The sequence below is a fragment of the Arachis hypogaea genome, chromosome 14 (assembly GCF_003086295.3).
Source record: "Arachis hypogaea cultivar Tifrunner chromosome 14, arahy.Tifrunner.gnm2.J5K5, whole genome shotgun sequence".
Taxonomy (NCBI): Eukaryota; Viridiplantae; Streptophyta; class Magnoliopsida; order Fabales; family Fabaceae; genus Arachis; species Arachis hypogaea.
Window position 1 is genome coordinate 100,574,060 of NC_092049.1, and position 14,485 is coordinate 100,588,544.

A 14,485-nucleotide genomic window follows, 5' to 3' on the forward strand; every position below is an offset into this window, starting at 1 on the left:
CACTAAAAACTATAATGAGATTCTAATACAAAATATTGCTTACTCTCCTGAATATATCGTTCTCCATCCTTTGACAGAGACTATTCTAAAACTCCATGAACATCTGGTATATGGAATCACAAACGAAAACAGATTCTCACACACAAAACTCACTCCTTCATGAGTATTCTGTATAATCTCACCGTTGTGATACACCACCAAATTTGCGGTACTCTCCATCACATCAGAAACACACTCAAACAACTCTTTTTTTCGCAATGAAATAATACCGAACTTTACTTTATATAGGAAGAGCACTCCGCACACTTCCACGTGTTGCATCTCCAAACAACCTGAGACACGTGTCATCACACGCAAACTCAGCCAAACCACCCCCTGTTGGCGGCAGTTACCAACACGTCCACCAATTTGCAAATACACCAAATGCACCCATTTTTATTAAAAACACCAATAATATTTTCATATTAAAAAAAATCCTGTAATTACCTTTTCATCGTACCAAAATTTAAATGATATTTACTGGCTAATGCGGCCGACATGGGCATCTCTACAAGTTCTAATTTTCGGAATTTTGATTTATTACACAAGGGCTGGTACGCATGAATGGCATGATTAACAAGCAGAGACAAGATCAAGAAAATTCCTTTCATTATTATTTCATAGTATTTAAGATGGACAGGCTGGAATCAGAATTTTACTGACAAGTAATTCCCCAAAATGATTCCGTTCGTAATACACTCAACGATTGGAAGGAAGACCTCAAAACCCCTCTGCAAATCTGGTCTTAGCCCCCTTCAAATTCCGTCGTTGGCTTTAACCCAAAACTAAAAGCACCACACCATTTAAAAATTCAAAAACAGAAGAAGACAAAAATTGACCCATCCATCTTTTGCTTGTGAGTTGTGACCTTCGAAGCTCCCATCAAAAGGAACAAAAGCATCATATTATCACTACAATGCTACCTGGCAACATGGCTCTTTCCCAGAGGCTCCCAACTTATACTTTATTTTCAACCTATACTCTCTACCCTTTTGTGGAAAGCAACAACCCACAACCCACAACCCACCCCCCCCCTCCCCCAAAAAAAAAAAACAAAAAAAAATAAAATAATAGTAAAATAAAATCATATCTATAACCCACCTCACAAACATACCCTGTAGAAGAAGACTACACTACATTTCCCTTCTAAACACTTTCAATTTCCTACCCTAGATTTTATCCCTCTAATTCGAAAACCAAATAACAAAAGAAGTGATTTACTATTCCATTTTTCCCCATACAAACAAAAGGGATGAATATGAATTTAACTTCAATATGTCCACTCCTGCGGCAGCTTGATTTCATTGTTACTGTTGAGTGCGTGCTGGGGCCTCGTGTTGCGCTTCTGCTGAGACGTATGGACATAATTGCTTCTGAGCCTTGGACTAACAACTGCATATGCAACAAAAGTCAAAGATCCACACAGCTCAGTGAACCCAATGTTCAATTAAAATAATATCATTCCAAAACCATTTAATTATTATATATTATTATTGCTTACCATGTTCTTCCATGTTTGAACTGGAATTGAATCGATGCGGCAGGCACCCCACCATGTCATCAACATTCAGATTTAGGGCTTGAGCCACTCTAGCTGGAACCAACACCGTCGCACACGCTGCAAACACGCAAAATTACTTCAGTAATCCACTAACACAATTATTAGCATTAACTTCCCAATAATAATAATAATAATAATAATAATAATAATAATAATAATAATAATAATAATAATATCCCCCAAAAGAAAAAAGCGAAAAAAAAAAAAAGAGAAAAAACCAAAATCATAAAACAAGGTTTAGCAATTGGAGGCAGAAACCTGCATTTACTAACTCCAACGCTTCAAGAAACCCTCATAAAACGCCACTACTAGTAACAGCCACCTTATTAAATGCAACGAACACTTGAAAAGACATGATTTTTCATTCATTTCTGAATCACAAGTACTAAAATACCCCCGCAAAGGAAAAACAAAATCTAGCTAGAGGGGGAAAAAGTATTGACCTGGCTTCTTTTTGGTTTCAGGGGTATCAACACGACGGGGGAGGAAGACGCCAGTGCCAGCACATTCCCTGGTAGTGGAAGGGTTGGTGAGGAACACAGCCCTCATTCCAGAACCGTACTGCTGCTGTTGCTGCTGATTATGGTGCTTGTGGTGCTTGTTCTGGTTCTTGGCAGCATGTAACGAAGGCCATGCAGATGGAGACAAGCCAAGTGGCCTAACACTTCTTCCTCCTCTGTTTCTTGCTCCCATTTGGTTACTCTGCCTCCGTTGGTAAACACCTTTACCACCCCACACTGATTCCTGTTGCTGCCTCAGCATCTGAATCTAAACAAGAAAATGACAAATAAATCCACTGAATAAAAAGATAAATTTTGTCGAATGAAAATAATTGAGGGTTAAAATGGGTTATTACTTGTGCAATTTGAAACTGCTTCTGGTGGGAGAGTGCCTGTTGAGTGTAGAATGAAAAGTCCGAATTGGCGCCGGCGGCTGTGTTGGGAATGGAAGGGGAAGGGTTGTAGGGGTAAGATGGTAATTGTGATTGCTGTTGTTGTTGTTGTTGTTGGGAGAGGCGCATCCTTTCGACTTCCCCTGCAGCCGCGTGCAGGAGATCCCATGTGGCCTTTGCGGAGCAGAGGTTGCAAACGCTGCTAGGACTTCCCTCGCTCGACCCATTCCCGCACCGGAAGGCGCATAGCGTCGATTGTGGCGAACCAGATGCGTAACCGCCCTGCACAAAAACCACGAAAAAACATAACCGTCACAACTAATTCAACAAAAAAGAATCAGTTTCTTTGAGAATAAAAAGAGGCCCGGGGGGGGGGGGAGTAAGTGCTTAGTATATTACTGTGGGTTTGGTGGAATGGGAATGTAGGGTTGAGTGAGCGACTCGATGAGTCAACTCGGCGACTCGGTGGAGATGGTCGTCCTCGTCGCTCTCGGTCTCGCTGGAGCCACTGATGGGAGAGCTTAGGTCAGAGGAAGCGGCCCCGGTGGAGGAGCCGAAGGGAAACACAAAGTCGTCGCCACTAGAGTGGTACAGCGAGTCTTCGTTCGAGGGGAACGAGGCCGTTTCGTCGTCGTCGTTGTCGTCGAGGAACTGCGGCGGAAGCCAAAACTCACCGTCGTCCAAATTCTCAGCCATAACGAACAAACCACAAAGGGCAGAAAGGGAAATGTGAAAAAGCGAGGGAACGGTTGTTACTTGTGAGGAAAGGTTATGAGAATATGGAGAGAGAGAGAGAGAGAGAGAGAGAGAGAGAGAGAGAGAGAGAGAGAGAGAGAGTGCGGATCGGAGTGTGGTTTCGGTGGGAGATGGAGAGAGAGAAATCCAGGGGGTATTTGTAGAGGGGGGTTTGTGTGGGGTGAAAAGCGCGGTGCTGTAATTGTCTACGCGCTGTTGCAGTAAGTGTGCGGTATGCGCGCGCCGGTCTTCCAGTTTCAGAAATATCGGCTTTTATTTAACAAAATCTTCCTTTCTTGATAAATAATTAATACTAGAAAAAATTGATAAATTAAAAATTTTATATAAATAAGAAAGAAAGTAATGATTGAAATTTTACACCGATAATTCTATCTTAAAAAATTAGACGGACTAGTGCATCAATGCACTACTTTATTTATTAGATGTATACAATAATACTAATAAATATAAAATCAATCAAAATGGTAAATATTTTATATTTTCATAATAAATTTCGAGTTCAACTGCATTTTTTATATTCTCACGTATTTATTGATTTATTTTTTATTATTAAATTAACAATAAAATAATAAATATGTAATTAACCAATATAGCAAAAAACTTATACTACTACTAGGAAATCTTGAGAATAAATTCTAACAGTTGTATATATAACGAATATAAAAATATAATTTATATATTAAAATTAATTTTTAAAATTAGTTATTATATATTTATTTATAAAAATATATATTATTTAATTTATATTCAATGTATATTTTATATTTTAAAAATATATTTTGTATTAATAATTTATTTTAATAACTAATTTTAATATATACTTATACTTAATATAAATAAAACGAATAACATTTTAGGTTAAGAAATTTGTGCGCCAAATTCTTTTCAATCCTCATTGTAGAATGTAGATAGTAGAATAGTAAATATTAATAAATTATCATTTATAGAAGATAAGAAGTAGAAGTAGATAACACTATGTTAAAAATTTTATTCATGATTCAATTAATGATAAAATAATTATTTTGGTTTGGTATTTTAAATTTTATAATAATATGAAGTGTATTAACAAAGATAATTATTTTATCCGAACACATTAACATTACTCAATACCTTCGTTTAAAGATTATAAATTCATTTAACTGCATTTTTCAAAATTGATGTTCCTTGCGAAAAATATTCTTCGAATTTTAATATATTTGTTTCTTTAACAAAGAATTTCTTAGAAAATTCTTTAAATTCCCAAGATTAAATTAAAATATTTTTGGTCTATGATGTATATTCCTAGAATTATAAAATTATCAAAACATTCTTAATATATTTAATTATAAACTTATTATACTTTTGAAAGAGTTTTTTAAAAATTTTATATATAAAATCATATTCCCAAATCTTGGAAATTCTTTACTGTCCACCTCTTTGCTGGAAAAAATATTAGAAATAAAAAATATAATTCCTGAAAATATTAAATATCTGATAATTATTTTTTATTTCTTGCAACAAATATGAAAATATATTATTCTCAATTCATTAAACGGGTAAAGAAAACACTTTTCTAGAGTTTTTTTCTTTTAAAAAAAATTGATAAACGATAAATCTATAAATTTGTCATAAAATGTTTTGGAGAAATCAATCCTGATGTCAAATTTTATTCACCGAAGAAAATTCCTTGTGAACTAGTAGTTTCATATACCATAATTTATCCTGCTTTGGTACATTATGTAGCTAGTACATAAAAAATATTATATATTTTACTAGAAGTATTGATTAAAAATATGCATAAAACATTAGAAATTAGAAAATAATCATATGGTATTCTTCTTGGTCGTTGGATCCAGTAAAATATGAGCTAAGTATGATTTAGGGTCAGTCTCACATGATTTGCAATCTTTTTAAGATAACTTATTTATAATTGCACATATTGTTTATTTTTCTTCTGAAAAGAAAAGATTTGGAAAGTGCAAAAAGCACATTGATTTGTTGAGGTGTGTGACAGTGAGAGCGTGAGTTATGCAAGCAATTTTCAAAAAGGAAAGGAAGCAGTAGCACAAGCCACGACGTGAGTTGAACTTTGAGCCACAGTGGGTCCCATTCAAAATCCACAAAACATAGATTTTTTTTATTTAAATTAAATAAATATATAAATTACTAAAATATATATATATTTACGAAAATACGTATTCTTACGTGAGGGATAATTCAAAAACTAAATATATCTCGACTAGGGGTGGCAAAGCGGGCCGGCCCGCCCCAACCCGCCCCGCCTCGCCTAGGCCTGCCCTATAAACAGGGCGGACCGGCCCACCCCGCCAACTAAAATGGGTTCAAAATGCTAGCCCGCCCCGCTTTATGGCGGATTGGCGGGTTGGCGGACTAGCCCGCTTTTTTTTTTGAAAAATAAAACTTTTATTAAAATTAACCAAAAAATAATAATTAAAAAATCAAATACAAATAAAAAATAGTCAAATTATAATATAATTTTTTTATTATTTTTTTAATTTTTAACTTCAATAAAATTGTTCAAAATAATATTTGTCAATAAAATCATCTTTATTTTAAAAAATAAGTCACATAATTTGAGCATATATACGAAATTGTAAAATAAAATAAATAAAGTTAATAACTAAAAGAAGAATAAAAACAAAAAATGAAAAAAAAGTGTTTAAAAATTCTATAATTATTAATTTTATAATAGTAATCACTCTTTTATTTAATAAAAAAGAAAAAGAAAAATAAAAACCTTCGGCCCGGCGGACCGGCCCGCCCCGCCCCGTCAAAACCCGCCAATTTGGCGGTGCGGGTTTGGCGGATTTTTTAAATTTGGCGGGCTCCAATTCCTAACCCGACCCGCCTTTTTTAGCGGGTTTAGCAGATCGGCCCGACGGGCTCGACCCGTTTTGCCACCCATAATCTCGACATTTGAGACATCGTTCTGTGATCGGACGATGTCGACTTTAATTATCAAAATATTACGCTTTTGGTTGTGCTACTCTGATAGTTTAGGTATTACAACAACTCTTAAAATACTTAATACTAAAATATTAGTCTGTTTAAAACTTGAGTAAAATATCGTTTTTGTTCCCAACGTTTGGGGTAAATTCTATTTGTGTCACTAACGTTTAAATCATCCTATTTGTATCCCTAACATTTGTAAAAGTGATTCAATGTTATCTTGCTGTCAATTACACATCATGAACGCTTTAGTTTGAGTTTTAAAAATCTCTTCTTGAAGTTAGAATATAAATGTCTGAGATAGAATTGATGATCCACTCCAAAAAATAACTCATCAAAAGTTGAAACTAATTCCTACAATATTTATATAATTCACTTTTTTCGGGACATAATTGAATCTAAACACAAATAGTGAGTATAATATTAAAATCGAACACATCCAAGTGAGACCTAATTGAGAATGAATACATCCAAGTGAGAATAATTGAAAAATATAATCTAATTTGTTAGTATAATTGATAGTAGGATAACATTGAATCACTTTTATAAACGTTAGGGATACAAATAGGACGATTTAAATGTTAGGGACACAAATAGGACTTACCCCAAACGTTAGGGACAAAAACGATACTTTACTCTTAAAACTTTAAACCGTATTTTTCAAAGACCATTTTCTTGAAAACATAAATCCATACTTACAATACAAATTACCAAGATTGCGAGAACCGGACCGGTCAATAAACCGATAAAGTTACTAGTTTACTGGTTCACTGGTTCGACCGGGATTCAACCGGAATTCAACCGATTTAATTAAATATTAAATAAAATTATTAAAAATTTAATATATAATTTCAATAATTTCTAACTTAATAAAATTCAAAATATACAGCTTCTGTGGTGGTTTACATTACAATTGATGAAATTACAAATAATGGCAAGAGAAGGCAGTTTATGCTGTCAAAGCGGTAGATTCGTAGCAGTTGCAATAACTTCTAAAACCACTATAGGCCTCAACTGAAAATGTGTAATGCAATTTAAAACACTGAACTAAAAAAGTATTATCAGTTGAATCTTTCATACACAACAAAGTTTGCTGTCAAGCTTTGTTATACAATAAAAACTATGTGCTTCTCATTAGCATTTATAAACATGGTTGATTCAAGAGAATTAGTGCCCTGCTATGTTGGAGCATTTTCTCATCCTCCTACCTTTTATGCACTTTTACTCTTAAACTTTATCTCTAATTAAATAGCCTTTTTACCCATTAATTTATAGCAGCTCATTTTTACTTAATCATTTTAGTATGTCCTAAAACCACTATAAATCAGGTATTTGGAAACTGATTTACTGGGATTTCTATTATCAGAAAAAGCAAACAATAACCATTATCACATTGCCATTACAAGCCTCAATCAGAACCATTCATATGAGGAAACTTTGCAACAATTTTATCCACAATTCCAGTACTAGCTAGAAACTCCCCAATTGATCAGAATAATGAACCAACAATATCCTATCTTCTCCCCCTCAACCCCTCTTTACAGCAACTAAGATAAACGCCGCACATGATCAAATTCATAAGCATAAAAAGATTCGAAGTTTGCAGCAATTCTAGCAACATTCAGAATTCTGAATTCAGAATCCAAAGTTCTATCCAGCATTACAAAATTAACAAAATAAAAAACTGAAGAACTAAAGAACTCTGCGAAAATTCATATAATTAACAAAATACAAAATTAACTGAAATAAAAAACTGAAGAACTCACTGCAGTTTCATATAGTTAACAAAATAAAAAAATTAATTGAAAAATTGAAGAACTCACTGCGTTAGAGAGAAGAAAGAAGGTACAGAGTCCACGGCGGCAGAAGTGATGCTTGGTAGGACAGGGGTGGCCGACGACAGAAGCTTTGAAGTTCAAACCAACCAGCCGACGAGCACGACAACAGAATCTTCAAATCGTGCTGCTGACGACAGAAGCTTCGAAGTTCAGACGAACAGACGACAACTACGCCGATTGAAGCTTCGAACCGCGACGGTGGCAACTGCTGGTGGTCATTGCCGGCGTCAATTGGGCTAGGGATGGTGGATTTCCTTCTGGCTTCTGTAGTTCTGCTCGTTGAAGGAAAGGGAAGTTAGGGTTGATAGAGGGCTGGGAGGCGTGGTGACTTCGTTGGGTTAGGTAGGGATAAAAATCAGAAAATCAGAAGGCGGCGAGGAGGAATAATAGAGTATTACTTACCTACAGCGAGCTCGACGATGATGCAGTGGTCAAACCCGTCGCCGCGGTGGCTGCAGGATGCGGTGGCTGCGGAATGCGGTAGCGGTGGGCTGCTCGATTGGTGGTGGTGGCTATGCGATGATTCACAGAAAAGAGATGAGAGATGAGTTGCTGTTGCTACTGAGTACGAAGATGGGTGATTCAGGGATTAGGGTTAGTTCGTTTAGCCTTTTTTTAAGGGACAAAACGACACCGTTCAGTGAAACCAAAAACCCGCTAAAAAACTGGACGGTTTTTCCAGTTCATCGGTTAATCGTCGGTTCAACTGGTTTTTTACCGATTTTTTACCAGACGGTTTCTAAACTTACCAGGATCGACTAGGTGACCGGTTTCCGGTTAACCTGGTTGAACTGACCGGTCCGGTTCGATTTTTAGAACCATGCAAATTACAATACTTACAAGAATACATATATATACATATTATTACTCTACAAGTATTTCATATCAAAATCCTATCCTTCTTACAGAACTTGCAAAGTTAAAGGCGAGGGAAACATAAATACTAAAGTAATATAAAAATATCGTCTAAACAGAAAAGAAATAAGTTCTTCTGAACTTCGTCATCCATAACCTGAAAAAGAAAAGACCTGTAGCCTGTAGGGGAATGAGAACATTGTCCTCACTGGTTCTCACTATAGGGTTAGAGAATTATTATAATAGGATATGTGAAAATAAAACTGTTTTTAAAGTACAGTGATTAATAACCGCATTATGTATCTTTTCAAAACCAAAGATTTATATTCAAAAATCCGAAATCCTTTTCAAAAGAGAAAAATGTTAATTATTCAAAAATCTTAAAGCTTTTTTAAAAGTTTTTCCTAGACAGCATGAAAGACCAAGCTGATCCAAGCATAGGTTCATTAAGTCTATGCTGAACCAGTTTAATTTTTCATACTTTTCTAAACCAAAAACACAAACCAAACATGGCTTTTGGCCCATCTTATAATCAACCACAGTTCTAGGCCCAAACAACTCAATCCACAGCCAATTCACCACAAATTTAACCAATTTCAGACGCAAATACAAGTAAAAAGGTTCAAACACAAACAAGTAGTTACATTAAGTAGAGCAATTAGCTTTTAAACATAATTATTCATATAGGCAAATCAATTACAATATGCACACCCAAACAATGTCATATATATGCATATGATGAATGCTTGTCCTACGGCTCATGAGTCTCATCTGTCAGTTATATAGCCAACCCGACAAGTCCTAGTAGCTAATCATTGGACTGTCCCTCTGTCGTACATCCCCAAATCTCAAATCATAAACATTCATAATCATATAACACACACCGGTGTATATCCACGGGGAGAGTGACGGAGGAAAAATATCGGTAAAGATTTTCACAGAAATATCGCATTGCAAGTATAGTTCTAAACCGACAATTAAACCTCAATCAATGTTTAAATCGTTTGTCACAAATACAAACCCAATAAAATTAATCGAAGTATTTAAACCTCGGGTCGTCTCTCAAGGAATTGCAGGGAAGTGTAGTTTATTTTTGGTTACAGAAAAGTATATTTTTGAGTTTTTGAAATGAGGAACAAGAAAATATAGATTGCGAGAAAAATAAACTAATAACTAAGAAAGCTCTTAGCAAGGATTGAGAATTAGAAGTCCTATCCTTATTATCATAAAAAATTGGGATGGTAAATGTGAATTGCCTTCACTTAGTTAACCTCTAACCAATGGAGGAAGGTCAAGTGCATACAATCAACTTGAGTTCACAAGTCCTAGTCAACTCACAGTGAAAGACTAGCTTTGGTGAAGCTCAAGCTAACCGACAATCTCCAATTACCATTTAACAAAAGACTTTTGATAACTCAAGAGTCTCTAAATAATCAATCCAATTCAAGAACATAAAAATCTAAATTAAAATCCACCCAAGCATTTTATCAAACACTTGGAAGGCGCAAAATAAAAGTGTAGAAAAGTAATAAGAGAATGTAAAATCTAAGACCAACAATTGCAAGGAATCAAACAAATGAAGAAAGAAGCAATAAATATGAAATACCTCAAATTGCATTAAAAAGGAAATTGAATCTAACATGAAGAGTTCATAAATTAAATTGGGAAAGTAAAGACGTCAACAAGAGAAAATAAACTAAGATACTAGAAAACAGCTTTAAATAAACTAAGAGTTCAAAGAATTCCTTTCCTCTCGACCCGAAATCAACGGCAGCTTCCAATCACAGCCCCACACACTTTTGTAACAACATAAACAGCTTTAAAACATAACATGCAACCTCGGTTACTAACTCCTAACATATTAATATCACAAAGACTTGTTACCCATAACAGAACACTAACGCGGGGGGTTATCGAAACATAAATACTTACTGAATAAGAAAACGGAGCAGCGGCGGTCTTTGAACCAATTTGGCGGCGGCCCCGGCAGCCATCCCAAGCAACAATGGCGACCAGAACTCTGGCGGTAGCGACAACCAAACGCGGCGATGTCTTCTCCTCACCAGCGGCAAAACCCATGGCGGCGACAATGGCGAGGCGGCTGGACTCGTTCACGACGGCGTAGAGGCAGTTTCTCCCTCTCCCGTGCGTGTCACCCTCTTCCATCAGTCTCTATATCTCTTTGTGAACTTCAAGGACAACGGCGACGACGAACAGAAATAGCAGCTTCTTGGACGACAGCGACGGCGCAAGCAGCAGGACGCAATGGCAGCGGTGGTCCACGATGATGGTGCGAGCTCCTCCCTCCTCCACCTCTCCTTCTTCTCCGTGGCCTCCTCCCATTTTCCCCTTTCTTCTTTCTTTTTTTCCTTTCTTTCTTCTTTTTAAGTTGCTGCTGTGTTAGGTTTGTATTTAGTGGGTGTGTGACCAGAGTGAGGGGGTGAGAGAGTGAGTGTAAGTGTGTTAGGGTTTGGGTGGTGTGGGTTAGTTTAGGTATTTTTGTTAAAAGTAGGGGTAGTAGTGTAATTTTATAAAATAATTAAAAGTAAAATAATAATTAAAAACCAAATTAAATATAGAGTATCCATCTTTAAAATACCTTTAAATTACAATTTGCAAATTATTTTCATTCAAATGCTAATTTAATAAAAATTAGAGATAAGTAAATTAATTTTTTTTATTTATAAAATAAGGTTAAAAATATTAAAATTAAGACATATAGAATACTCATTATTTTTAAATTATAAAAAATTCTAAATTGTAAATAAGAATTTGCCCGGTATATATACAAAATCTCAAAAATATAATCTCAAGTAATTATAATAAATCATAAATAATTTATTAATAACTTTTCAAAATCTGGGGTTTTACACAAGACATATCCTGAGTGCACCCGAATATGTGTTATTACGGAGATCCGATACTGAGCACCCGAGATATGTGACAAATTAGAAAGGCGTCTTAGTATCCAGGATGTGTACAATTTGACTGATTTGGGTTTTAGCATCCAAAATATGCTCAGATGCATATATAAGGTCACAACAGCTGAGATTGCTGTGCATTTGAATAGTTTTTAAGAATTTTGTTAGTTTCTGAATGCTTAAGTTCGAGTTTCTTAAGTAAATATGGCTCCCCGAGAACATATCCGCGATAGAGACATCAATAGACTGAATGCTACTTGGCACGTGGCTGGAGCTTTAGATTTTGACGTTAGTAGTTTTTTCTTGTTTTATTTTCAGTAAATAATTAGTTTAGATGTTTAGACTTTAGTAATTTAGTTAATGTGATAGGACTTAGTGACTAGACAAAGTTAGGCAATTTATATATATTTAGTCAGGTATAGTATGGTTTGATATTTTGTATAATTGATTGTAACTTACGTTAAATAAATAAAACAGGTAACTAATTGTAACTTAGGTTAAATAAATAAAATAGGTAACTATTAATTAATTCGTTAGTGAAATTAATAGGTAATTAATTGAAGTCATGCCCAAATGTGACAGTCAAGTTAGAATAGTGCAACATAAATTATTTAATTTTTTATATATTACTTGATAGTCCTGTCTTTAGTTAGTGCTATGAATATTAACAATACAAATTCTATTTGTACTGTATCTGTTGCATTTATTATCGATATTTATCTACTTGATTTAGAATTTTTAGTAATGGTTAAACACAATTAATAGTTTAAACGAGATTAATATGCGAGAGTAAATGTTATAGATATTGCAGAGACCACAGTTACTGTTGCCACGCCGTGTGACTCTGGGTCTCCCCCGCCGGACATCCTATTGCCTTACCTTAAGGAGGCAGAATTTGGACATGCAGTAGAGTTAAGGGATTTCGTGTTTGACAATTTTTGATCTCTGCATTTTTCGAGCGGTGGAGGCCCGGGACCCACACATTTCACCTTCCATAGGGTGAGGTCAACATTAACTCCAGGATGTTGCCTACCACATTGGTCTGCATACTGATGGAGAGTTGATTGGGAGTTGTACCAGAGACTTTCAACGATGACATGGACACCCCACATGGGATTATGTTGAGGATTTACTTAGCGCTAGGCCGCCACCACAGACAGAGGGAGGGAAGCAGGTTTTCGGAGTGAGGATAAACTGGTAGAGGGATAAGGTTTCACACATTCCAACTAGGGTAGCTCCGGATACACTCCGTCAGTACGCCTGGTGCTACTTGATGATGCTTATTAGGGAGTTTTTGTTCACAGGCAAGTCTGCTACACTTGTCCCTTTGAGATGGCTGCCAATGTTGGAGGATTTTCATCGTTGCAGCCAGTTGTCATAAGGGTCTGCACTGCTCTGTCATACATATCACTCATTGTGCACCGCGACAGAGCGTGATGTGACCGACATTGCGGGTTGCATGCCGCTTCTTGTCTCCTTCATCACGGTGTTTTACTATCCGATTGGGATAAATCTCAACAAAAAAGAATTGATTATGCTCCATCAAATCAAAACGGAAAGAAGAGGAAGAAAAGATTGATTTGTGAATTGTGAGTAGATGGTTGAGGGATGGGTTCTATAAATAGAATTATTCTGCAATATATCTTGGGTACAGAGACACCTAAACCATAATACATATATCTCAGGTACTGATACCCAAATTACATCATTGATTATATCTCGGGAGCTGATACCCCATCTGGAGTATTGTACATATCTCGAGTTCTGAGACCCCATTCTAAGTTGCCATATATTTCGAGTGTTCAGAATTCGATCTCTTTAATAAGACATATCCCGGGAGCACTCAGGATATGTCTCGGTGTCATCTGATCACAGCACGGGGTATCCGATGCCAAGATATGTTCATTTTTTAGCTTACCCCTCAGCATCCGAGATGTGTAAGATTACGCATTTTTATAAATATCTCACATTTTATGTATTTTTGTAATTTATATATTTATTTAATTTAAATAAAAATTCCAAAATATGCCAGTACTTTAATTAAAATGTTTTTTTAATAAAAGAGAAAATATAAGTAATCGACTAAGAGTATTGCCAATTGCAGTTAACTAAGAAAAAATCTGATTAAAAAATTAAAAAAGAGTACCGCTAATTGCAGTTAACTAAGAAAAAATCTGATTAAAAAGTTAAAAAAATTATTTTTAAATTCAAGAAAACACAAAATCCTTCTAACAAGGCTTCCATGATATTTTCCAACGTCTTTATTATATCCTCCAATTGTAATATCCTTACTACCAGAATGGCACGCTTCTAGATGCACCATAACGAAGTCATTACGACAACATCCATATATTTAATAATAAAAATAGAAGCCTTTAACTCGAATCCGCATCAACTTTTTTGGAAAAATTGGAAATACTTATATTTTGAAAACATAGATACATACATACAAACCAAACACAGTCACCTCATATATATACTCATAATAGCCAGAGTTCATTATACACGTACTTACAAACATTATATATCATTACAAATCACGGCTCCTATCCCTCTTTACAAAAATATAATAATAATGGTGAGGAAAAAAATAATAACTAAGCTAATACAACAATATCGCATAACCAAAAGCGCAATAATATCTTCATAAGCTTCTTCGTCCGTTTCCTGAAAA

At 35.3% G+C, this 14,485-nt stretch overlaps 1 protein-coding gene and 1 long non-coding RNA gene across 2 annotated transcripts; both read right to left on the minus strand.

Annotated features, from left to right (window-relative positions):
- Window positions 1-628: 628 nt before the first annotated feature.
- On the minus strand, window positions 629-3,356 carry LOC112743574 (uncharacterized). Its single transcript, XM_025792839.3, has 5 exons — window positions 2,892-3,356; window positions 2,457-2,774; window positions 2,044-2,368; window positions 1,541-1,657; window positions 629-1,431 (listed from the first exon to the last, which is right to left on the minus strand). Exons 1-5 carry the CDS (start codon window positions 3,186-3,188, stop codon window positions 1,310-1,312), a joined length of 1,179 nt encoding a protein of 392 aa, XP_025648624.1. The 5' UTR covers window positions 3,189-3,356; the 3' UTR covers window positions 629-1,309.
- A 4,407-nt stretch (window positions 3,357-7,763) lies between these two features.
- Window positions 7,764-8,622, minus strand: LOC112740472 (uncharacterized). Its single transcript, XR_003171185.2, has 2 exons — window positions 8,438-8,622; window positions 7,764-8,307 (listed from the first exon to the last, which is right to left on the minus strand). It is a non-coding gene; the product is annotated as an uncharacterized lncRNA (long non-coding RNA).
- Window positions 8,623-14,485: the final 5,863 nt, after the last annotated feature.

Bases quoted from the DNA above. Each gene is read 5' to 3' on its own strand.
- LOC112743574 (XM_025792839.3), bottom strand. From the start codon at position 3,188: ATGGCTGAGAATTTGGACGACGGTGAGTTTTGGCTTCCGCCGCAGTTC. The intron at 2,369-2,456 runs GTAATAACCCAT...TTTCTTGTTTAG, and splicing joins AGCAGTTTCAAATTGCACAA to ATTCAGATGCTGAGGCAGCA. The intron at 1,658-2,043 runs GTCAATACTTTT...GCGTGTTTGCAG, and splicing joins TGAAACCAAAAAGAAGCCAG to CGTGTGCGACGGTGTTGGTT.